The sequence below is a fragment of the Macaca mulatta genome, chromosome 1 (genome assembly GCF_049350105.2).
Source record: "Macaca mulatta isolate MMU2019108-1 chromosome 1, T2T-MMU8v2.0, whole genome shotgun sequence".
NCBI lineage: Eukaryota > Metazoa > Chordata > Mammalia > Primates > Cercopithecidae > Macaca > Macaca mulatta.
The window spans coordinates 232,243,230-232,269,506 of record NC_133406.1 but is presented as its reverse complement, the minus strand read 5'-3'; the positions used below and the strand labels follow the sequence as shown (position 1 = coordinate 232,269,506).

At 40.4% G+C, this 26,277-nt stretch overlaps 1 protein-coding gene across 19 annotated transcripts in view; it reads right to left on the bottom strand.

Moving 5' to 3' along the window:
• The window catches only part of RERE (arginine-glutamic acid dipeptide repeats), a 469,651-nt gene that overhangs the window by 168,334 nt on the left and 275,040 nt on the right, over window positions 1-26,277 (bottom strand). For all 19 annotated transcript variants that reach the window (XR_013413051.1, XR_013413057.1, XM_077988803.1 and 16 more), the window contains 1 exon segment: window positions 17,218-17,322. Coding sequence is in view for 17 of the 19 variants with exons in the window: in XM_077988803.1 (XP_077844929.1) it covers window positions 17,218-17,322 (105 nt within the window). In the remaining 2 variants the exon portion in view is untranslated.

The following is a 26,277-nucleotide window of genomic DNA, read 5'->3' as shown; positions in this document are numbered from 1 at the left end:
ACTGCAACACATTTAAAAACACAGTAATAGCTACTTAAGAGAAGCAACTTCACAAATTTCTCTTTGAAACTCTAATTTTGAAAAAGACCAATCAGGGTAAAGTTATGGAGTGCTTGGCCTCGTCACACAGGTACAGACAGAGTGTAGATGGTGTTGTGGGCAGGGTAGCTAAAGAAAGCTGTATTTTCTGCAAAGAGCTTAATCTTCCTTAGATAAGATACTAAAAATAATAAATAAAACATTCACCAAATAATAAATTAAAACATTTCCTAAAGTAATACTAGCCCAATCAAGTCTAGCTTGAAGAATGTAATTCTAACAATTAGAAAGGCAGGAAGGTTTCAAGATTCAACATCGTGCCACAAACACATGAGCATCCAAAAAGCTCATTTGAGGTCCTGATTCAAAATACTAAGGCAGATTCACATAAGAAATCCTAGCTTTAGCCGGGCGTGGTGGCTCACGCCTGTAATCCCAGCACTTTGGGAGGCCGAGGCGGGCGGATCACAAGGTCAGGAGATGGAGACCATGGTGAAACCCCGTCTCTACTAAAAATACAAAAAATTAGCCGGGCGCGGTTGTGGGCGCCTGTAGTCCCAGCTACTCGGGAGGCTGAGGCAGGAGAATGGCGTGAACCCGGGAGGCGGAGCTTGCAGTGAGCCGAGATCGCGCCACTGCACTCCAGCCTGGGCGACAGAGCGAGACTCCGTCTCAAAAAAAAAAAAAAAAAAAGAAATCCTAGCTTTGGATGTGCAGGCTTAGTTTCCACTTGCAAACTAAGAGGTGATTCTACAGATTATTAATCAGTTACAAAAAGAAAAAGAAACGGAAGACCATGAACCTCGCCAAAATTATAAAGAACAAGATAGGGCAGGAAAGGGCAGTGTGAATTCTGTTTCCCAGAAATGTAATGGAATGTCAGGAAATTAAAGCCTGTTGAAAAGAACACACAGTGTCCTCAAGATTCCTACAGTAAATGCAGAACCAATTCCATTTCTATAGCACTCCCGTTTATGCTATGAAATAAACTAAATTCTGAAACTATGATTCAGTAAACTCTTATCCTGCCGATAACATAATTTACAAAATACAAGAAATGCCAAGTACACTTAAATATGTTTTCCTTTGACCTAACACGTGAAACAAGTATCTACAGACTGGAAGAACATTTTCTCTTATTGGTATATGAGACAACATATTCCCAAAACTGCTGTTTCTACAGTCTAGAGAAAAATACTTTCTAAATGCAAAAGTAATGGAATTAGAACCTAGTGGCCAAATAATATGAATATGGGCAGCAAAGAATATCCTCCCAAAAGTGTATGTTAAAAAAAAACTACCTAACCCTTTCATATGGAAATGTTTACTTGAAGAAATCAACACAAAATAATATGTAATAAATTCATCAGTCTCTGAAAATCCATGAAACTATTACATAGAGCACAGTATAAAAACAGTTATTGTAACAGCAAGTTAAGAAATGTGGATTCTGATTTTGCTCTCATTAGACGCCCTGAGTTACCAAAATCCAATGGCCTTCTCCTGTAATAATGGATTCCAATGGTGGTGCCAGCCTTTGTGGACACCCTCTTCATTGTCTTTCCTGGTGCTGGCATCTCACATGCCATGCCACCAAGACAGACAGCCCTTTCTCTTGTCACCTCTCAGGGGCAGCATACCCCAGTGGTCACACCCCAGATCTCTCCTTCACGCTCTCTCTCGTGGAAAAGTCACCCACACTACCACTATGCCAGCCAGCTCCACTCTGAAGACACTTCCTTCCTGGCAGCAGCTCAGAAATGCAGGAGCTCCCGGACTCCTCTCACTGCACCTCTCTGGGGAACCGCACGTCTCTTATTAGACTGTAAGTACTTCAGGGACAAGGACGCCACCTAAATCATCTTTACTGGAACCACTCAACTCTCCTATTTTGTACCTCAAAAAATTCTATCTGAAGCACTGGAAAGGGCACAGTATCACTCATATAGTATGGCTGGCCAAAATTACATAGCCGAGATCTAATTGTGGGGAAACGTCAGACAAATTCAAACTGAAGAACATTTGGCAAAACTGGCTTCTAACTCTTCAAAAAGGTTCATGTCATAAAAAACCTTTAAAAAAGGTGAGGAAACACGTCATGAAAACAAAGACAGACAAGGGATATTAAAGAGACACAACAATTAAATGAGGCTCATGATCATGAGGAAAATTACTGTGAAGGCCATTGTTGAAAAAAATTGGAAAATCTGAATATGAACTATATTGGACTATATCATATTGTATTAATGTTACCTTTTCTGATTTTGATAATCATACCATAGTTACGTAAGATAATTTTCTTGTTCTTGGGAATACACACTAAAGTATTCAGGGGAAAGGGGTGTGATGTCTGTATTTCATTCCCAAATTGTTCAGGAAAGGAAAACACAGGTTGAGTAATCCTAATCCCAAAATCTCAAATCAAAAATGTTCCAAAATATGAAACTTTCTGAGCACCAACATGATGCTCAAAGGAAATACTGGAACGTTTTAGATTTTTGGATTAAGGATACAGAATAATGCAAATATTCTAAAATCCCCTCTCCCCACCAAAACATGAAATCCAAAACACTTCTAATCCCAAGCATTTCATGTAAGGGATAGATTCAATCTGTACCACAGAGAGAGTCATAATGCAAAGATGGTAAACACAGAGAGTAATACAACAAAAAACAGAGATAGAGGTTATCTGATAAGCTATATATGTCTAATAATTTTGTGCATGAAACAAGGTTTTGACTGGGTTTTGATTGTGATCTGTCACAAGAGGACAGGAGTGGAATATTCCACTTGTGGCATCATGTTGGTGCTCAAAGCATTTTGGATTTTGCAGCATTTTAGATTTCGAATTTTCAGATTAGAGATGCTCAATCTATAATAAAGTAAATCTATAATAAAGTTTAAAAGGTAATAAAATAATAAACATAAAGCAAATAAGGCAAAATACTAACAACTGGTGAATTGAGTAAAAGATATATGGAGGTTCCTTCTCGTACTAGTCTCATAACTCCTCTTTGAATTATGAACGTAAAATTCCAAACAGAAAAATTTTAAATACATTAAACAAACGAAAAATACCTCCACCAGCCTCCCCAACCATCAATTCTCTCTCTTTTTTTTTTTGAGACGGAGTCTCGCTCTGTCACCCAGGCTAGAGTGCAGAGTGCAGTGGTGCGATCTTAGTTCACTGCAAGCTCCACCACCCGAGTTCACGCCATTCTCCTGCCTCAGCCTCCTGAGTAGCTGGGACTACAGGCGCCTGCCACCACACCCGGCTATTTTTGTTTGTTTGTTTGTTTTTAGTAGAGATGGGGTTTCACCGTGTTCACCAGGATGGTCTCAATCTCCTGATCTCGTGATCCGCCCTCTTTGGCCTCCCAAAGTGCTGGGATTACAGGTGTGAGCCACTGTGGCCGGCCACAACCATCAGTTCTCATGGCATCTGGAGAGGTGACAGGAGGGGCAATGAATGACCTGCCTCTCTGCCTGAGGTCACGGTGCTCTCACCCACAAACAGAAGTCAATTAACACCCAGCTCCAAACTCACTCCCATCTCAAGAATATAGGATCAGTACTCCTCCCCCTCCTAATCAGAGAATCTCAAGGAGTCCTGAAACCAAGTAGTTCCATAATTAGGTTAGCCACTAGGTTACGTTCAACCACAAATTTTAGAAATGGGCCTCTGTTTCCATGGAGCAACCCTTGCTTTACACCGAGTTCACCCTGGTACCCTACTCAGTGCTTAAGGCCATCCCAGACAGGGGCCTTGTTTTCTCTCCTAGTTCTTTTTACAGGCTACCTGCATACTGATGCTAAGTACCCACCTGGACCTCACTCCTGCCACCACATTTTCGAGCCCATCAACTGCTAGCCTGCAGGGATGTACACACCATCTGCACCCTGGCGCCCTCATATTTCCATCTGTTGCCAACTGCCAAGGCCTCCCCAGAAGTCCTGTGATCCCCATGTATGTCTATAATCTCTGGATCCTAGACATCCTTCTCTCCTCCTATTAATCTCACATGAACAACAGGTGAAGGATTAGCACTTCTAAATAGATTAAATGAGAGCTGAGTGGGAGAGAAGAATACACAATTCAAATCAATTTTTTCTAAAATTAAAAAAAAAACACTTTGTCCACTATAATAATTTGTATTAAGTAGATTATGTATGCTTATCAAAGGTAAGTAAAAGCTGTAACATGGAAATTGCGTTAAGTTTTATCTTAAAGAATTTCCTACTTCCCAGAAATAAAAAATGTCTACAATGTTGTATTCATTAACATGAAATTTTAAAGCCAAAATGGCGGGGGTGGGGAAAGCAACACTCAGGAAATTCTAGAGAAAAAGACATGGAAGGATATTCTAATTAGTACTGACTTCACATCAAGAGAGAAGTGTTCAGAAGCAGTTTCTTTAAATTTCATTTACTAATTGCCCCTAAAATCTAGACACGGAACTGAGACACACACACACACACACACACACACACACACACACACGGAACTGAGACACACACACACACACACGGAACTGAGACACACACACGGAACTGAGACACACACACACACACGGAACTGAGACACACACACACAGACACACACACAGACACACACACACACACACACACACACACACCCCCACACCCACCCCTCTCCATCCAGGAAGCTTACTGATTTATCTATTAGCTTTAACAATTTGGATGGGCCCGGGGGATCACAAATATAATTCCAGCACCTTGGAAGGCCAAGGCGGGTGGGTGACCTGAGGTCAGGAGTTTGAGACCAGCCTGGCCAACAGAGTGAAATCCAGCTTTTACTAAAAATACAAAAATAAGCCAGGCATGGTGGTGTGCACCTGTAGTCCTAGCTACTCAGTAGGCTGAAGTGGGAGGATCGTTTGAGCCTGGGAAGCAGAGGCTGTAGTGAGGCGAGATTGCACCACTGCACTCCAGCCTGGGTAACAGAGCAAGGCTCCATCTGAAAAAAATGAAAAGAAAAACCAACACCAACAACAAAAATCAATTTGTTCAAAAGTTTTCTGAGATTTCCTATGGTGAAAATTACACCCTATTAATAAATGTTAATTTTTTTCACTTCCAACCCTCACATATTTTCTTCTTCAAGTCTTAATGAATATCAAAATCCTGCCATTGTTTCTGGTTTCAGAGGAAAAAGTTCCCACACTCTGCCTCTAACTATGTTACTTGCTGTAGGTTTATGGTAAGTATTCTGTTAGACTAAGGAAATTCATTCTATAATTTTCTGTTCTGAGAGTTCCCCCCTTGCCATTATTAAAGAACATTGAATTTTATAAAGTGCTTCTTCTACATTAAGATAACTGCATGGGTACAAAAAAATAGAATGAATGAATAAGGTCTAGTATTTGATAGTGCAACATGGTGACCACAGTCAATAATAACCTAACTGAACATTTTAAAATAACTAAAATAGTGTAATTGGATTGTTTTTAACACAAAGGATAAAAGCTTGAGGGGGTGGACACCCCATTTTACCATGATGTGTCTATAATGCATTGCATGCCTGTATCAAAACATCTCATATACCACATACATACACCTACTATGTATCCACAAAAATTAAAAATTAAGAAAAAGATGAGCCAGGCGTGGTGGCTCACGCCTGTAATCCCAGCACTTTGAGAGGCCGAGGCGGGCAGATCACCAGAGGTCAGGAGTTTGAGACCAGCCTGACCAACATGGAGAAACCCTGTCTCTACTAAAAATACAAAAAAATTAGTCAGGCATGGTAGCCCATGCTTGTGATCCCAGCTACTCGGGAGGCTGAGGCAGGAGAACAGCTTGAACCCAGGAGGTAGAGGTTGCAGTGAGCTGACATCAAGCCATTGCACTCCAGCCCAGGCAACAAAAGCTTAACTCTGTCTCCAAAAAAAAAAAAAGAAAAAGATGATTGCCTATGTTTTCTTCTTCCATATGCTGAAGAGGTAAAACATGCTAACAGATAAATTATTATTAAGCCTTTCTTATATTCTATAAATTTGGACATGCATATTTACCTTGCTCCCGTTTGTCAACATTTCATTTAAACATTTTATATTCATGTTCGTAAGATGGAACCTATACATTTTATTTTATTTTTTACCTGGTTTTAGTGTAAAGGTTTTATCAGCTTCATAAAATGACTCAGGGTACCCATACCAACTTTCTCTGTTCTCTGGAACACTGGTAGAACTCACCTGTAAAATATGTGTCTGATTTCTTTTTCTTTTTCTCTTCCTCTTCTTTTGTGGGGGTTGGGGGAGGGGGGAGACAGAGTTTTGCTCGTTACCTAGACTGGAGTGCAATGGCACAATCTCGGCTCACTGCAACCTCCGCCTCCTGGGTTCAATCGATTCTCCTGCCTTGGCCTCCCAAGTAGCTGGGATTACAGGTGTGCGGCCACCATGCCCAGCTAAATTATTATTTAAAAAAAAAAATTTTTTTTTTGAGACGGAATTTTGCTCTTGTTGCCCAGGCTGGAGTGCAATGGCACAATCTCGGCTCACTGCAACCTCTGCCTCCTGGGTTCAAGCAATTCTCCTGCCTCAGCCTCCTGAGTAGCTGAGGTTACAGGCACACACCACCATACCTGGCTAATTTTTTGTATTTTTAGTAGAGATGGGGTTTCTCATGTTGGCCAGGCTGGTCTCGAACTCCTGACCTCAGGTGATCCACCTGCCTTGGCCTCCCAAACTGGTGGGATTACAGGCATGAGCCACCAAGCCCGACCTGATTTATTTTTCTTTTTGGTCCGAGATAAAAAAATATTATCCTATGCAAATTATAAAAACTCCCTTTAAAGGCAGAAGGTATGTAGTTTTTACCTATTTCCTCTTTTTTCCAGGCTGAAATTTGGATGTAATGGCCACCACTACATTGCCACCTTGAAACAAGAGAACAGCTGCAGCCAAGTTAGTAGAGGGTGGACCCCTGATGACTGTGAGGTCCTAGTCTAGGAGTGCTTCCTTTCAAACTCTGCTTACATGAGAGAGAAATAAAAGTGATATTTTATTTAAGCCTTTTACACAGTCTGTTTCTGAAGTTTCCAGTATTTGAAGTTCTTGGGTACAGATCTAGCTGTTTGTCTCATCTGACCATAGTTAACGGCACGTGGTTTCTTCCGATATTTCTGATGGTGAGCTCAGCATTCAAGGATATTTTATCTGTGGGGATCCTACAGGATCTTGGATGAGGGTGTGACCCACCAAAAAAATTTTACATATGCTTCTGCCAGGTATCTTGAGGGGTTTACTGGCATGAGACCACTTTTTCTTTTTTTTTCTTTTGAGACAGAGTCTGGCTCTGTCCCCCAGGCTGGAGTGCAGTGGCGCGATCTCGGATCACTGCAACCTCTGCTCCCAGGTTCATGCCATTCTCCTGCCTCAGCCTCCCAAATAGCTGGGACTACAGGCACCTGCCACCATACCCCGCTAATTTTTTTTTTTTTGTATTTTTGTTTTTTTTTTTTTTTTTTTTTTGAGACAGAGTCTGGCTCTGCTGCCCAGGCTGGAGTGCAGTGGCCGGATCTCAGCTCACTGCAAGCTCCGCCTCCCGGGTTTACACCATTCTCCTGCCTCAGCCTCCCGAGTAGCTGGGACTACAGGCGCCTGCCACCTCGCCTGGCTAGTTTTTTGTATTTTTTTTAGTAGAGACGGGGTTTCACCCTGTTAGCCAGGATGGTCTCGATCTCCTGACCTCGTGATCCACCCGTCTCTGCCTCCCAAAGTGCTGGGATTACAGGCTTGAGCCACCGCGCCCGGCGTATTTTTGTATTTTTAGTAGAGATGCGGTTTCACTGTGTTAGCCAGGATGGTCTCAATCTCCTAACCTCGTGATCCGCCCGCCTCGGCGTCCCAAAGTGCTGGGATTACAGGCATTGAGCCACCGTGCCCGGCCGAGACCACTTTTTATATTGTCTTCTTATTCTAGAATTCTCGTATTTTAGAGGGCCCAGAATCCCAACTCTAAACAGATGGGTTTCCCTGTTACTCCCTTCTAGGTTGGAAAATGTTAATGAACTCAATCCAGCCTCACCATGAGCTACTGAAGGATCAGCTTACTGCTTTAGTTTTCAGTTTCTCTTAATTCTCCGGAGCTCAGTCCTGCAGTTATGTGTTATTCCAGTGTTCCAGATAACATTCCTAGATGCTATCTGACAAAGGGTTTTTGAAATGATCAAAGGGTTTTTGAAATGATCAAATCAAATGACCAAATGAAAAATAGGCTTTTGTCCTGTTTTATTAAAGTTCTCTTAACTTCAGTAGGCTGCGTTTTCTAAACATACATGTACTCTCAACTGTCTCCAGTATTTGCATCTCAGGTAAATGTTTTTGAGAATTCAAATGTGATGGCAGACAAAAGCAAACAGGAAAAAGATTGTATCCAGCTCTAGCTGCTCATCCTCAAAAGCTACACAAAGACCACTAGCTGTGGTGAGTGGAAAAGGGAACTGTTACTCAAATGAACGTAAATTTTAGAATGTCTCAAATTCGAATTAGTTGAAATACAGGTGTTTTAGATTGTTAACTTTTCCGCTTAAGCATAAAGATTTATGTTGAGAAAAAAAAATGGTCCCAATGTTACAAAGCAGAGTTAAGTGACAGAAAATTAGGAAATAAAGACATTAAAGATAATGAAATAAGGTTTCTTAATGTTAAAGGAGAGTGTTACAAATAAGGAAAAGGGAATAAAGTAGCAGAAATTCTGTAGTACTGGACTGAACTTGGAGAATTTCATAAGAACTTACGAATATACACAGAACTATAGGTGCAAATGTGTGCATTATCTACGCGATAGATGCAAACACACGCACTCCCTCGCTGTTTCTCAGAAGGCCAGAGAGCAACAACACAAAGTAATGAGCACACTTAGCACCAAATCTAGGTTTTAAAATATCATTCTCCAAATGCTGGGACAATCTGACCTCAAAATGAGTAACAACAGTAGCAGGTTATAAACAATTAAACAAAATAGGAGGCCATTAGTCCACTAAATAAATAAATCGAAAGTTTGATGAAGATGAGATCTGCACATTCACAAAGCAACCTCCCATAAAATGGTTATTAATTACAAAGGGAAAAAGAGACACTGTACAATGGCAAAACCTGGCAGACGCCAGGTTCAGCAACTGATCGAAGTGAACATTACCAGCAACCGGACAAATAAGAATTGTATACTGACAGGATCTAGAAAAAAAGAACACACAATTTCTGTGATACATGACCTGAATCTAATAATAAGGAAACACCATAAATGCAAACTGAGGGACACCTGGGCACAGTGGCATACACCAGTGGTCCAGCTACTAGGGAGGCTGAGGTAGGAGGATCACTTGAGCCCGGGAGGATCACTGAGGGGAGAAGATCACTTAATCTAGGCTGCAGTGCACTTAAACTGTACCTACGAACAGCCACCTCACTGTAGCCTGGGCAATATAACAAGACTCCATTGCTATTTAAAAACAACAACAACAACAAAAAACATTAATGCAAACTGAGGGACAGAATACAAATTGGCCTATTCTCTTCCAAGGTCATGAAGCCAAGAAGCAACTGACAAACTGTTCCAGATTTAAGGAGACTAAACAAACATGACAACTAAATCCATATTGCCAAACAGGAGCCTTTTGCTGTAGGTTTTCATTGGGGACACTGGCAAAATGGGAATGGGGTCTGAGAAAACCACAGTAATAATATTTTCATTGTTAATTTCCTGATTTTGAGGGCTGTATTGTGGTCAGGTAAGAAAATGCCCGCGTTCACAGGAAATACACAAAATACTGGAGTGTGAAAGAGCTTCAGGGAGACAACATACTTTCAAAAGATTCAGTTAATAAAGGTCTTCTACTCTACTTGCAAGGAACTATTCTGTTTTAAAACAAAATAAAATGCACACAGTATTCTAACTACCGCACTAACTCTTTTTTTTCTTTTTTTTTTTTGAGACAGAGTCTCACTCTGTCGCCCAGGCTGGAGTGCTGTGGCGCAATCTCCGCCGCCTCCCGGGTTCACGCCATTCTCCTGCCTCAGCCTCCCGAGTAGCTGGTACTACAGGCACCCGCCACCACACCCGGCTAATTTTTTTTTGTATTTTTAGTAGAGACGGGGTTTCACCATGTTCGCCAGGATGGTCTCGATCTCCTGACCTCGTGATCCACCCGCCTCGGCCTCCCAAAGTGCTGGGATTACAGGCGTGAGCCACCGCGCCCGGCCTGCACTAACTCTTAACTCTTGCTATTATTAACGTTATTGCGGTTGTCAGTCTAGGAGACACAGTATGGTCCCTGCAAACGGCTGCAGTTTATGACTGCTCCTGAACATAATCATAATAACATACAAGCCTCAATACTGCTGCGAAACTATACCCTAGGAAGAGGAAGAGGAGAAGGGAGAAAAGGATGAGAAGAGGTGAGAGAAAAGCAGATAGGCTGCAGAAGACTGTAGGTGATCATGAACATTTTCCCCAGATAAGATCGGAGATCAGATCTGAGCCCTCAACTTGTTTTCCCATTTACCGGCAAGAGAGGACTAGTATGCAAAACACAAAAGAACCAAGAATATAATTCGTTGTTTCTGCAGTACAGACCAAGCCTCTGATGAAACCGCTGACACTTTTATGAGACATTATTAGACAGTGAGAGATAGCATCCATACAAAATGTTCCATTTTAAATAATATGCCTTCTTCACTGTCCTTAAATGCACTTCAGGAGCCTAAAGAACGTTTCTTTTGGCAAGGGGAAATAAAAGAACAGCTGCCTGGGAAAATTCATGCTTAATTATCAGGAAGATAAAGCCATTTCGTCTCCAATGGCCATTATCATATCTTTTGTTCTTACTGGGACTCCATTCACCATTACTTCCTTTCCCTCCTAACTCACAGACAGGAAGGAAAGGAGATCTTTTCCCAGGAAGAAGCGTAGACAGCCAGAAGGGGTCCAGAGTATAGTGTTAAAAAAAGAGAAGGCGCTGGCCCATGGCTGAACTGCTGGAAGTAGAGAGATGGGAAGATGGGGTAAAAAAAAAACAACCAAAAATCTAGCAAAACTTAATTGCTATAGGGGATAGATTCGTTTGCTATAAAAAGTCCCAATCCATTTCTCAATAAAACAGCAAATCACCCAGATGGCTAACGGTATGATAGAATCATGACATCTTGGAAAGTAGTTTATGTTTTGCTTTTGGATTTAATGCTTTACAGGATTAAAACAAAACAAAATTTAGCTGGGCGCGGTGGCTCATGCCTGTAATCTCAGTACTTTGGGAGGCTGAGGCAGGCAGATCATGATGTCAAGAGATCGAGACCATCCTGGCCAACATGGTGAAACCCTCTCTCTACTAAAAATACAAAAATTAGCTGGGTGTGGTGGTGTATGCCTGTAGTCTCCACCAAGCGATAGGGCGAGACTCCGTCTGAAAAAACAAAAAACAAAAAACAAGGCCGGGCGCGGTGGCTCACGCCTGTAATCCCAGCACTTTGGGAGGCCGAGGCAGGCAGATCACAAGGTCAGGAGATCAAGACCATCCTGGCTAACACGGTGAAACCCCGTCTCTACTAAAAAAAAAAAAAAAAAGTACAAAACATTAGCTGGGTGTGGTGGCGGGCGCCTGTAGTCCCAGCTACCCGGGAGGCTGAGGCAGGAGAATGGCGTGAACCCAGGAGGCAGTGAGCTGAGATCGTGCCACTGCACTCTAACCTGGGCGACAGAGCGAGACTCCATCTCAAAAAAAAAAAAAAATTGGTATTTTTCAACCTTGTCTCTAAAAGAAAATTTATAATTACTTCTGCAATTCCCAAGAAGAAACGAAAAATCGGACAGTTTACAGAAGTTTTCTGCAGGGTAGCTTTCATCATCTCCATCTTACTGATGCAGAAAGAGTCCAGAAAGTGCATGTTTTACCCATGGACACGAGGATGAAGCAGCAGCACAAGACTAGAACCCAGGCCACCCAGATCCAAGAGGAGAGATCTTACCAGATGGATGGAAGGATCAAGCAGATTAAATGCCTAGAAGGTGTTAGACAAATGAAAAAAGCAACTAAGGACAGTAAAGAGAGGCATATAACCACATCCCTATGCTCATCTCTTTTTGCAAGCTAAGACCAATCTATTTTATATTTTAGTTTAACCACCAACACTGGTGTTTTAGCCAAATGCACCTAAGGCCTAACTGGCTTTATTTATGAAGACTTCTGAGCTGAAATTTATTGACTTTATTAAGTTTCTTGGCAGACTCTGGATCAGACCCTTCAAACAAACTGAGAACACAGTGACATTATTTTGCAGAGTATGCTCACCACAGAAGTAAATCTGGGATGAATCTTGTTCACATGTGCAAAACTGAACACTCCCTGAGTGTAGAAATGTCAAAAACAAACTCCAAAAGCAAAGCCCAATTACCTCAGGGTTCAAAGTCAGGCCAACATTAGATTTAAGGCTCTCTCATTTTTCACAGTCCTTTAGTAGTCTGTATTCCACTTGGGCAAAAAAATATGCCCCCCAAATTTTTGCTCAATTAAGTTTTGTTCCCGCTGGGTACAGCGGCTCACACCTGTAATCCCAACACTTTGGGAAGCAGAGGAGGGAGGATCGCTGAAACCCAGGATTTAGAGACCTGCCTGGGCAACATAGTGAGACCCCAACTAGACAAAAAATTTTAAAAATGAGCCAGGGATGATGGCACGCACCTGCAGTCCCAGCTACTTGAGAGGATGAGGTAGGAGGATCACCTGAGCCAGGTAAGTTGAGGCTGTGGTGAACCCTGATCATGCCACTACACTCCAGCTGAGGCAACAGAGTGTGACCGTCTCAAAACAAACCAACAAAAAATCAGTTTTGTTACTTAAATTTCATGGCTAGCAGTAATATAGTCATAATCCCTTATCTAAAATCCTTAGGATGAGAGGTTTACCAGAATTCAGAATTTTTATTTTAGCACTACAGCAAATATATCACAGCATGTAACACCCCAGCAGTGTTCAAGCAATAATCCATATTCTATCATATTAGTATTTTTAGAGTAAAACTTATACAAACTCACACAAAGTGAACTGAATTAAAAATATAAATAGCCTCCTATCAGTTCAGGTTAGGTTCAGCCATCAAATGCATTTTGGCAACAACCGTGGCATAAAATTTGTTAGATTTTCAGAACTTTCATATTTCAGAATTTGAGATAAAAGAGTATAGATCTATATTACTATAGATGCTTTATCAATATTAATAAGTATTCTAGATTAAAAAGAATGAAATATAAGTTTACACCTGATAATAACAAAGTAATTCCATGACAATTTTTTTTTTTTTTTTTTGAGACGGAGTCTCGCTCTGTCACCCAGGCTGGAGTGCAGTGGCCAGATCTCAGCTACTGCAAGCTCCACCTCCCGGGTTCACGCCATTCTCCTGCCTCAGCCTCCCGAGTAGCTGGGACTACAGGCGCCCGCCATATCGCCCGGCTAGTATTTTTTTGTATTTTTTAGTAGAGACGGGGTTTCACCGTGTTAGCCAGGATGGTCTCGATCTCCTGACCTCGTGATCCACCCGTCTCAGCCTCCCAAAGTGTTGGGATTACAGGCTTGAGCCACCGCGCCCGGCCTAATTCCATGACAATTACCAAGAAATCCATTCTCCCCAAATGTTAAAGGCAACAAACTCTAGAGTACAGAACAGCCAGTCTGTTTTCCACGATCACACATTATTAGTTCAATAAGCAGTAATCCACCAGGAACAACAACAACAACAAAAAACAGATCCCTGACAAGACACAACATTCAGAAATATAATGACCAGGTTAGAGAAAACAATAAAATGAAGCTGTACACTGAAATTTTAAAAGGATCTATGCAAATAAATGTGAAAAAAATTCCAAACTTTCAGTGCTGATCAATATGCTAATAAAGTATGGAAAATTACATAAATCAACATGTAACTACTATTGGAAAATTAGCTCTGAGAAATAAACAATTCCATATTAAGGTTTACTTTCAACTGCTCACTTAAAGTTCCTGCATTATTTAAGGGGAGGACAACAGTCATGAAAGCCTGCAGTCATGGAATCACCATTCCTTAAATTTCCAGTGGACTTTCTTATATGCAGTATTTCACAGGACCATCACACAATTAGAAAAACTTTGGCATTTCCTTTCCACATTAACTTACATATTTACCTAAATAACTCAGGGCACTATGAGTCAGCATACAGTACACTATGTAGCCATGACTACTTACTAGTTCTATTCATTAAAACTGGGGGAAAACTATATAGGAAATCGGCTTATCACACAGCCTCCTCCCTCACAAACTTGAAACAAAGACAGAAACAGAGGTAAATTCTGCAAGGGTATGCACCCTGGCAATTCTAAGAATTGGGCTGTGCATAGCCAGTTTTTCTATACTCTGTTAAATCAGAGGCATTTTTGGATCATTTGAGCCGCTGTGGGAACTATACCGCTAACCCCAAACTTCAGGGATATGAGGAAATGTTCAGGATAACACCAGCAAGCCAAGGCAGTAGGCTCCATTAGCTCCACTGCTGCAAATGTCTACGACGGCCTTTACACTTCAACTGTGAGAAGTTTGAGATTTGCTTCAAAGTTTATTTATAAATGGGCACTTAAGTATTTGTTCAATTCAACTCACCCAACACTACTCAAGCACATAAAACACACAAAGCAGAAGGTGGACATAGGGAACCAAGTGTAGACGAAAATCAGTGGTGACTAGAAAGGTCACTAAGAGAAGTGATTCAGGATGCAGATCCTGTAAGTGTGCTGCTATCATCATGTCTCTCTGTTCCTTATTGCATCCATATTTTAAAACAAACCCGATGGGATGTATTGCCCTGAAAGACGGCCAGCAATACACAATGAAAAATAAGAGAAGAACTTGTGTGAGTGCCTGGCTTACAAAGGTAAGTTACACATTACTTTAATAAGCATTCAACAAAACATGTGTAACTTACATTTGTAAAAAATAATTTTGGTTAGTTGTTACAAACCTGAGAGCTTAAAAGACAAAAGCTACTTCAGTTAATTAATATCACTTGTGCAATAGGAAAACTATCAAGTGATTAAATAAACACAGTATCACTAAAATAACATCCAATTCCTTTGTATCTAGAGAGAAATCCAAGCTCAAGCATTTTACAATTTACCTGGACAACAGAAAGACATGAGAAGGAAGCTAATAAATGTGTATGTAAAATAAACATTTCAAAATATAAGAGGCTTATGAAATATTACCACTGACCAGCTTCTTTATCATTGGAACATGGCATACTTTTGAAAAACACAAAACAAAACTCAAGCATCATAGTTTTTTCTTCTCGAGATGGAGGTCTTGCTCTGTTGCCCAGGCTGAAGTGCAGTGGCACAATCTTGGCTTACTGCAACCTCCGCCTCCAGGGTTCAAGCAATTCTCCTGTCTCAGCCTCCGGAGGAGCTGGGATTACAGGTGTGGGCCACCACGCCCAGCTAATTTTTGTATTTTTAGTAGAAATGGGGTTTCACCACGATGGCCAGGCTGGTCTCGAACTCCTGACTTCATGATCCGCCCACCTCCACCTCCAAAGTGCTGGGATTACAGGCGTGAGCCACCCACACCTGGCCAAGCATCATAGTTTTCTAAAGGAGAAAAGGTACTCTTCAATGAGCATTATGTTACTATCCATACATCAAGCACCATCTACAATCTAGCTTCTGATGCTATCTAGCAGCAGTCTGATGCCGTCTAGAATCTAGCATCTAATATTGAGAGGAAGAGAGGGAGGGAGACAGACAGATACACTAACATGAGCCCCAAAAGAGCTGTGGGCAGCTTCATAAAACCACAAGGAAAAAAAGTTCCCTTTTACCCGCTAGGTTGACTACCCAACAACATTCTAAGTTTTACATATGGTTTCTGAGAGTCCTCTAGAAAAATGTTCTCACTAAAATGATACCCATTTTGCCTTTATGCTTAATGTAATTCTTTTGCTAACTTCTTTGAGCCAACTATCTTTTACTTATTTATTTATTTACTTATTTATTTATTTTTTTAAGACAGGGTCTCCCTCTGTCGCCCAAGCTGGAGTGCAGTGGTGCCAACACAGCTCACTACAGCCTTGACTTCCCGGGCTCAAGCAATCCTCCTGCCTCAGCTGCCTAAGTAGCTGGGACCACAGGTGCAGCCCACCACATCCAGTTAATTTTTACTTTATATTTTGTTGAGAGGGGAGGTCATGCCATACTGCCTAGCTAGGCTGGTCTCAAACTCCTGGGCTTCAGCGCTCAAGCAATCCTCCTACTGTGGCCTCCTAAGGTTCTAGGATTACAGGCATGAGCCGCTGCGCCTGGCCATGGACGTTTTCTTTCTTTCTAAACCTTCACATGTATAAACATGCCTTGGGTGTCCAGAGCATATATTACTTGATCACCTGCTAATATCCTGTTTTTAAAATCCTTAGTAAAATATGCAGTCACATGATCAATACAGAGCAAGTATGAATACATACACTCATAAAAATTCTTCCATGTGCTACATTAAAGTAGCATCTATGACAGACATAAAAATTGTTGAATTACTTGACCCTACTGCTTCTCATTAAAAAAAAATAATAATTCAAACTGTTACATAGATCTTACCAAGATGTTTTGAGAACTAGATGTGTCTGACTTATACCAGCAGTCTTACTAAAGATATTTCAGTGAGCACTCCTGGAGTTTTATTACCAAGAGTGAACAAAACAAATGAGTAACCAACAAACTTTCCAAAATTACCTAGTCTTTTTCAATATGGTATTATGGAAGGCTTGACAGAATGGGAATGAGGGAAATAATCTACCAATTCTTAATAGTTAATCCAAAATACAGATCAACTAAAAGTGTATCTTTATCCCATCTTCTTTCAACCCAAATTTTCTCATTTTTCTTTTTCCGAATAAAACTAAAGAGCAAACAAAAAGCCACTTTAGATGTCGAAGACATTAATTACAACTCCTTCCAAAGAAGTTTACTGAAGGACTCTGGAGTCATTTTTTTTTTAAGTATGTTACTAGTGTATGTATGTCCAGATGCATAAACTACACACACACACACACACACACACACACACACACACACACACACACACATAAATGAGAAAAGGAAAAGAGTTCTCAATGAATGGACACAAGTGACTCACTTACCTTGTCTCAGGGTTATATCCTAATATGTAGAAAAATGAATCCACTCGGGCTTTGAACTCTCTAGCAGCAAATATGTCAGAAAAATGGGAGATGTTACACTTCCCTCTGGGAAAAAGAGAAAAAAAATAATTAGTAATACCCTCCACTGTTTTTGCTAACCAAACCTGGAGGGTAAGGGTAGAGGAAGCACTGAACTAGGTCCATGTGCATGGAGAATCGGCTACAAACACCACACTTCATTTTACCCATTCAGCTGTTTCATGACTGCTTCACTGTACACCTGTGTAATCTGACTGCTTTATATCACCATTTTACTAATAAAGTAAAATTAATTGAAACAACAAAGATAAACTAGAGACAGGACTATGAAAAAAAATATTAAAGTAGAAACGGAGAAAAATTAAAACCATTGTGAAAGTAAGAAAAATTCAGCCTAAAGCCTTTCTAAATCATAAAAAAAAAAATGAGCCTTTTTCCCTACTATGTTATGATGGGCAGAAAGCATAACTGTTTAAAGCTAAAATGTGTAATATTTGACATGTCTTTGGAATACAGCTTCTGGCCAGTATTTTTCTTCTCCTATAATGTGCAAGAAATAAAGTTAGTTGGAAATTAAAACCTAGAGAAATTTTAACTTTTTTATATAAACATGGGCCCCAATATACAAGAAGTTCTCAAATTTTGGGGTAACTTTAAATGGCTATAAGTTAGAAATCACTTTCCCATAGAAATACTAAAATAAAGCAGAGTAGAGTTTTCAGGTTCATCTACCACTTAAACCAACCTGCAGCTGAAAACTCTACAATACCTACTACAGTATGGCTTAAGCAATGTTTCCATGTACCAAGTATCAATGTAAATGCCAGAAGCATTACATCACGTGGTGAGGCCTAACTTCCAAATACAAACACACACGTGCACACACACACTCACTCCAGGATTCCCAAAGAGGCAGGGGAGGCTTAAGAACTCTAACTCCCTGGCCAGGCGCGGTGGCTCAAGCCTGTAATCCCAACACTTTGGGAGGCCGAGACGGGCGGATCACGAGGTCAGGAGATCGAGACCATCCTGGCTAACACGGTGAAACCCCGTCTCTACTAAAAAATACAAAAAACTAGCCGGGCGAGGTGGCGGGCGCCTGTAGTCCCAGCTACTTGGGAGGCTGAGGCAGGAGAATGGCGTGAACCCGGGAGGCGGAGCTTGCAGTGAGCTGAGATCCGGCCACTGCACTCCAGCCTGGGCGGCAGAGCGAGACTCTGTCTCAAAAAAAAAAAAAAGAACTCTTAACTCCCTCAGCGGTCACTTTAATGTTAAGTGGAAGCCAAAGGCTACAGTGAGGTTAGAGGGAATTGGAGGACCAGAAGTTCCCATTTCATACCAAAAGCCGTGCAACATACTTCCAGGATGTGGCCTTCTACTGCTTGAGCAGGCTATCTGTTGTGGTAAGAACTCCATAAGTATGCACAGTAACAACATACACACCAGCTAATGGCCACAGTGTTAGGAAGAGAAGCTGGCTGAGGGGTTATCAGCATGGGTTCATTCATTCACTTCCTATCAAGAAATTAAAAAGCAAGATTCTTCTTTCCCTCAAGTGCTTAAGTACCCTATAACCAAAGCAGGGTCAGCCAGGCACAGTGGTTTCATATCTGTAATCCCAGCACTTTGGGAGGTTAGGGCAGGAGGATTATTTAAGACCAGGAATTCGAGACAAACTTGGGCAACATTAGCGAGATCCCAACTCACCACACCTGGTTAATTTTAAAATTTGCTGTAGATGGTAGTCTCACTAGGTTGCCCAGGCTGGTCTCAAACTCCTGGCTTCAAGTGATCCTCCTACCCTGGCCTCCCAAAGCACTGGGATTATAGGTGTGAACCACTGCACCCAGCCCCCATCTCCATTTTTTAAATTAAATAACAATGCTGCTGATATCAAGTCCCTTTGGGAACTACAGATTAGAAAGTATCTATAGTTCTATAGAATAGAAAGTATTCTAGGGTTACTGAGCACTTGAAACAACACTGATATAACTGAGAACTGAATTCAAAATTTTATTTGATCTTAACAAATGTAAATTTAAATAGCTACATATGGCTACTAGCTACCATAGTGAACAACACAGATTTACAAGACATTTCCATCACAGCAGAAAGTTCTATTCAAAGTGCTATAATATTCATACCTACTACTTGTAGATAGTAAGATCCAAATCAAGGAAAAATAGTCTCAGACTAAGAATCAACTTCCCAGGCCCAGAACTGCCTCCTCTAGTATTTAACTAGAACTAAAACAAGCCTCTGGGAAAGAAAAGGCAGGTACGATCTTTTTTACAAATGAACAACTGGCTCACTTTGAAACTAACTACCCATCCATACAAGGTGATTTAATCCCTGAAAGCCAGAAGAAATAGGTTCCTTTATCAGTAAAATAGAGGTAACACCTACTGCACTTACAAAGACAAAGCCTACAAAACTCTACTACACAATGCTATGTAAAGTTATTCCTATTATTGTCCATTACTAAAGAAAACTGATTCTTCTTTTATTATTCTTTGTTATTTCACTCTTAAACTGGAGTAATTAATGATGTATCAATTAAAGGTAAAGAAAACCCATAACTCTAAACACAAACACTGGAAATTAGGTATGTTTAGGGCAGGGTTTATCAATCTCAGCACTAACGACAGTTTGTACTAAATAATTATTTATTGTCAGAGGCTGTCCTGTACATTGTAGGATATTTAAGAGCATCCTTGGCCTCTACCTAGTAGCACCCATACACATTTCTTCCTGACAATAAAAAATGTCTCAAGACTTGCCAAGTGTCTCCTGTGGAGGGCAAAACTACTAGCTTACGGAAAGCCAAAAGCAATAGGAATAGAAGCATTTCATCTGATAAATGACTATGAAGTTGTCGTAAATGGGATTTTTCTCTACCATCAAGCTCTTTCTCTATTTGATTCTGTTCGTGTATATGAAAGGTATTGATATTTAAACATTTTTACTTTTTTATCCTTTCTTATGCCTCTAATTGCACTGTACCTCTAATACAATGTGGAAAAGAGTGAACATCCTTGGCTAGTCCCTGATGTCAGTGGAAATGTCTCCCAGGTGTTCTTATTAAATATGACACCAGTTTTAAAAACAATCAAACCATAATCATAGTATTGGAAAAATTGACTATTTTCCTCCTTTAAATTTAATAGTTTGATATATGCTATCAAAAGAGTGAAAAACTGAACCAACCTTGCATTCCTTGAATAAATCCCAGCTGGTCACAAAGTATTTTGTAAATAAGGTATTAAATTTTTAAAAAACAAAAAGAATTTGATTAATTACATCTAAGTTTTCTTCCTCATAAATTTGTTTTTATCTTTATTATTTCCTTCTTTGTACATTTTTATTGTTGCTGTTATTCATGAAAGGTTTATTCATAACAGCCTAGAAACAACCCAAATGTCCAGCAACAGGTAAATAAATTGTATATATGTACAATAAAATACTACACAAATACAAAGATCTTACAATAAAATACTACACAAATACAAACATCTAGTGATACATAAAATACCATGGACAATTCTTAAAAATAAAATGTTGAGTATTAAGAAGCCAGACACAAAAACAGTTTACACTGCATGATTTCATAGCTTTAGAAGAGGAAAAAATAACTTACAGTGAGAGAAACCTGAACAGCTGGTGATTCTGGGTAGGAGGTTTTGAGAGGGAAGGATCTTGAGGGAACTTCCTGAGATGAGGGGAATATGCCAAGTCTTGTTTAGGGTCAAACAAATTTATGAAAATGTACACTTAAAATCCACATTGTACTGTATATTAAAAAACTACTGGAGGAAAGTAAAACAATGAGAACCATTACCACATAGCTGTAGCTGTTTAAAGTTGGTAATCTTGCCAGTTAGCCGGCCCTCAAACACTGAGTACTGAGCAGAGCTGAAGAAAGGGTTTCCATAACCAGGTAAGGCCACCAGGATTGGCTCTGATTGGGTAGCATCCATTTGAAATATTTTACAAATCACCTCGTGAACAGTGTTTACCTTTAAAAATGTGTGCATATGTGTGCAGAAGTATGGGTATGATTTTAAGTATTCAGTACTTTTTATCAGAGCCCTTTTCTCATCATGATCTCTGTCAAAAGTAGGACATTATTTGACACTGTTTACAGAATAGATGAGGAGAGAGTGTTAAGAGAAAACTGTCACCACAACCACCTTGCTGAAATACCCAGTTTCAGAGCCTTCGAAAGTCCTGTATACCCTGTATCTAAAGCAATGCTTCATTGTTAACAGAAATATGACTAAGACAGGGAAGCCCCATGTGTTAGCACCCTTTCATTCAACAGTAAAAAAGGCGTCCTGGAAATGACTCATTTCAGTAATCCTTCAGTGGGGCCCCAGGGAGTTTTACACCTGGGGCATCATCTGAAGGGTCTTCTGGCTACCAAGAGGAGGCGGCTATATGAAGAGGATGAAGAAGAGACAAGAGAGTCCCTCTTATGTAAGGAGACAATACAAATGAAAACTGTGGCCTAGAAATTCATTCCCTTAAAACTACCAATAACTGGGAGGGTCTTCTTGTATCCCCAGGCATGAGCAAACCCCAAAGAAACTCATGACGAAGTGCACCAGCATACACAGAATGTTTACAGCAGCAAATCTGTTGAAAGCTATTATTATTAAGATGGAGTCTTAATAAAAAATTATTTAAAATAAAATAAATTATTAATAATAAATTTTTTTTTTTGGAGACAGAGTCTTGCTCTGTCACCCAGAATGGAGCACAGTGGCACGATCTCGGCTCACTGCAACCTCCGCCTCCCAGGTTCAAGTGATTCTCCTGCTTCAGCCTCCCGAAGAGCTGGGATTACAGACACGTGTCACCACGCCCAGCTAACTTTTTGTATTTTTAGTAGAGACGGGATTTTACTCCTCATGACCTGCCTCAACCTTCCAAAGAGGTGGGATTACAGGTGCAAGCCACCACTCCTGGCCGCCGCCTTTTTTTTTTTTGGAGATAGGGTCTCCCTCTGTCGCTTGAGCTGAAGCGCAGTGGTTTGATCTCAGTGCACTGAAGACTCAACTGCCCAGGCTCAGGTGATTCTTCCAGCTCAGCCTTCCTGGTAGCTGGGACTACAGGTGTGTGCCACCACACCCAAAAATTTTTTGTAGAGATAGGGTTTCACCATATTGCCCAGGCTGGTCTCAAACTCCTGGGCTCAAGCAATCTGTCCAGTTTGGCCTCTCAAAATGTTGGGATTACAGGTGTGGGCCACCATGCCTGGCCAAAACAAAAAGATAAAAAATTATATTTTTATATATATATATATATATATATATATTTTTTTTTTTTTTTTTTTTTTTTTTTGAGACGGAGTCTCGCTCTGTCGCCCAGGCTGGAGTGCAGTGGCCGGATCTCAGCTCACTGCAAGCTCCGCCTCCCGGGTTCACGCCATTCTCCGGCCTCAGCCTCCCGAGTAGCTGGGACTACAGACGCCCGCCACCTCGCCCGGCTAGTTTTTTGTATTTCTTAATAGAGACGGGGTTTCACCGTGTTAGCCAGGATGGTTTCGATCTCCTGACCTCGTGATCCGCCCGTCTCGGCCTCCCAAAGTGCTGGGATTACAGGCTTGAGCCACCGCGCCCGGCCTATTTATATATATATTTTTTATATAAAATTTTAGTTTGTATTTCCCCTTTTGCCCAGAAGTTGCTTAACAGGAAGTTTTAAATTTCCAGGTGAAAGGACCTTCTGTTGTTTGTTTTTCTTAGTAAACTACAGTTTTATTGCATGTTAATCAAATGTCTTTTTTTCTGTGATCTAATATATGACCAATTTTTGAGAAGGTGGCAAGATACATAATTCAATGTGTATTCTTTATTATTACAGGATAGAGTTCAAAATATGTCTGTAGGCCAGGTGTGGTGGCTTACGCCTGTAATCCCAGCACTTTGGGAGGCCGAGGTGGGCCGATCACAAGAGGTCAGGAGTTCAAGACCAGCCTGGCCAACAAAGTGAAACCCTGTCTCTACTAAAAATACAAAGATTAGCTGGGCATGGTGGCAGGCATTTTTAATGCCAGCTACTTGGGAGGCTGAGGCAGGAGAATCGTTTGAACCCAGGAAGCAGAGGTTGCAGTGAGCCAAGATGGTGCCACAACAAGCAGGAGTGACAAGAGCAAGACTTAATCTCAAAAAAAAAAAAAAAAAAGATTATTAGCTTAGGGGGAAAAAAGTCCAAAACTGTACAAAATCTGTGACAAGGAAGATTTTTAAACACTCCTGAAAGACAAAAAAGTGGACATGAACAAATGGTAAAACATCCCCTACTCAAAATGGCATTTCTCCACAGATTAATTAATAAATCCAATACAATCCCAGCATAAATACCAACAAGCTTTCTTTTTCTGAAATAAAAAAAAATATTAAGGTTCACATGGAAAAACAAATAACTAAAAAAGGGAGGAACACACATTAAAACATACTATAAAGCCTCTGTAATTAAGAAGTGTAGTGCTGGTACATAAATAGACAATAGAACAACAAAACAAAAGAGCAAGTACAAAATACATATGGAAAGCAAGACATGACAATGGTAACATCTCAAACCACTACAGTCAACACAGATCGTTTATTTAGTAGTGCTAGAACAACTGGGTAGAATTATTCTTTAAATATGGTGTAGGGAAAGGCTTTCTAACTATGACTCAAATCTAACTATTGCCCAGAGGCAATAAAAGACTGATAAATTTGATTAGATAAAAATACATTTTATACAATAAAAAATCAATAAATAAAAGTAAATGAAAACTAACAAAAGTGGGAGAAAAATATTTGCAACAATTGCCATGTACCACAGTCATATAAAGCACTTTTTAAAAGTAAAACAAAAAGAAAACCAATAGAAAATACATAAACAGACAATTTACAAAAAAAGGGACAAAAATATCCTTCAAACATATGAAAAAATGTTCAAACTCATTGTTAGTGAAATAAAATAAAAACACAGAGATACCACTTCTCACCTATCAGATTTTAAATTTTTAAAAAGACCAAACATTCTATTAAGAAAACAGGCAAGCAGGTCAGGCACAGTGGCTCACGCCTGTAATCCCAGCCCTTTGGGAGGCTGAGACGGGCGGATTACGAGGTCAGGAGATCGAGACCATTCTGGCTAACACGGTGAAACCCCGTCTCTACTAAAAACACAAAAAATTAGCCGGGCGTGGCGGCGGGTGCCTGTAGTCCAAGCTACTCGGGAGGCTAAGGCAGGAGAATGGCATGAACCCGGGAGGCAGAGCTTGCAGTGAGCCAAGATCGCACCACTGTACTCAAGCCTGGGCGACAGAGCGAGACTCCATCTCAAAAAAAATAAAATAAAATCTTCAGCTGTTGGACTAGAATTGAAATTAATACAACAGTCTGGGGTTAGGGGAAGTTAATAGGCATAGGTTAGTATACATATACATCCTAGCTCTGCTTGCTAACTGGATCTAGAAACAACGACACCTAGTAGTAATATACATGCCTAAGACCCAGATCTTGGTTTCTAAACACTGCTCTCCACTAAAAGCAACCCGGGCTCCTCAGAGAATGATTAATTCCAGCGCTAGAGGTTGGAAAATAAAAAACAAGTCTGAGAACATCTTGTGGAGCTAGAAAATAAGAAAGTGCTCAAAAAAATACGGAGGTTTGCTGGAAAAATGCAGGGGCCAATCTGAAGTAGCTCCTAATGGCCAAAGTTGGGTAATAAAACAAAAAATAATAAATTATAACAAAATAAATATCCATAAGTTCATGCTGATGTAAATACTCAGATAGATTTATGGGGTAAAAGGGAGATTTCTTTACTACAGTGGAATTCCAATTAATAAATGTAGAAGAAAAGAAGAAAAATGAAAAACCACCATAGGCAAGCTTCACAGTAGTAACTTTTACAGATGAAATCCACTGATAGGTGCTTAAAATCACTGGGTGAAAATTTAAGGAGATAAATGATTTGCATAGTCTCAAAGTATCTCCCAAGTTAATTAAGTACCGGGGAAAAGCTGCTTTACAGTGAAGAAACCTGGCAGACGCCACATTCATCAAGTGGACAAGGTCAATGTCACTAGTAATTAGACATTATCAACCTCATGAAGCCCATGATAAGATGCACTCAGAAACACATAATTTCTGTGATTCTTGCCCAAAATGCCTTACCTCAGAAAAGCCAAATTGAGGGACATTTGACAAAATAATTGATCAATAATACTTACAATACCAAGGAAGGTCATGAACGGCAAGGAAAGACTGGAGAACTATTACACGCTGCAGGAGACTAAGGAGAAATAACTAAATGCATTGTGGGATCCCATATAAGATCCTAGAACAACAACGAGGATGTTGTTGAAATTCGAAGACCATCTTTAGTCTAATGCTATTGTATCAATGTTAATTCCCTGGTTCTGATAACTGTACTGTAGTTGTAGAAGAAGTTCACATTAGGTTAGGGGAGGGATATATTGAACCTGAGTACTTGTAACTTTGCTGTGTGTCTAAAAATAGCTCCAAATAAAAGAAAGTTTTTCAAATACTATGAAATACTCTAGGGCAGACGGAATATCTTAATGGGTAGGTTCCCATAACCAAACATAGAGCCCTTCATCTACTAGTAGATTAATAAAGTGTTAAATGATGAATGAATAAATAAAGGAATTGACAGGTTATGATGTCTAATGTACTAAGCATGTATAGACAAAACAATAAAAATGTTATAGGTCAAAGTTATTTCACATGTAAAAACAACTGTAGATTAAAGCCAGAAAAGGATTCTTAAACTGCAAAACTAAGAGCTGTGAGACACCATGAAACTCCTTAAGAAACTTGCAGGAGCTAAAGGGTTTTTTCTTTTTTTGAGACGGAGTCTCGCTCCGACACCCAGGCAGGAGTGCAGTGGCGCAATCTCAGCTCACTGCAACCTCCGCCACCTCCCAGGTTAAAGCGATTCTCCTGCCTCAGCCTCCCTAGTAGCTGGGACTACAGGCACCAGCCACCACACTTGGCT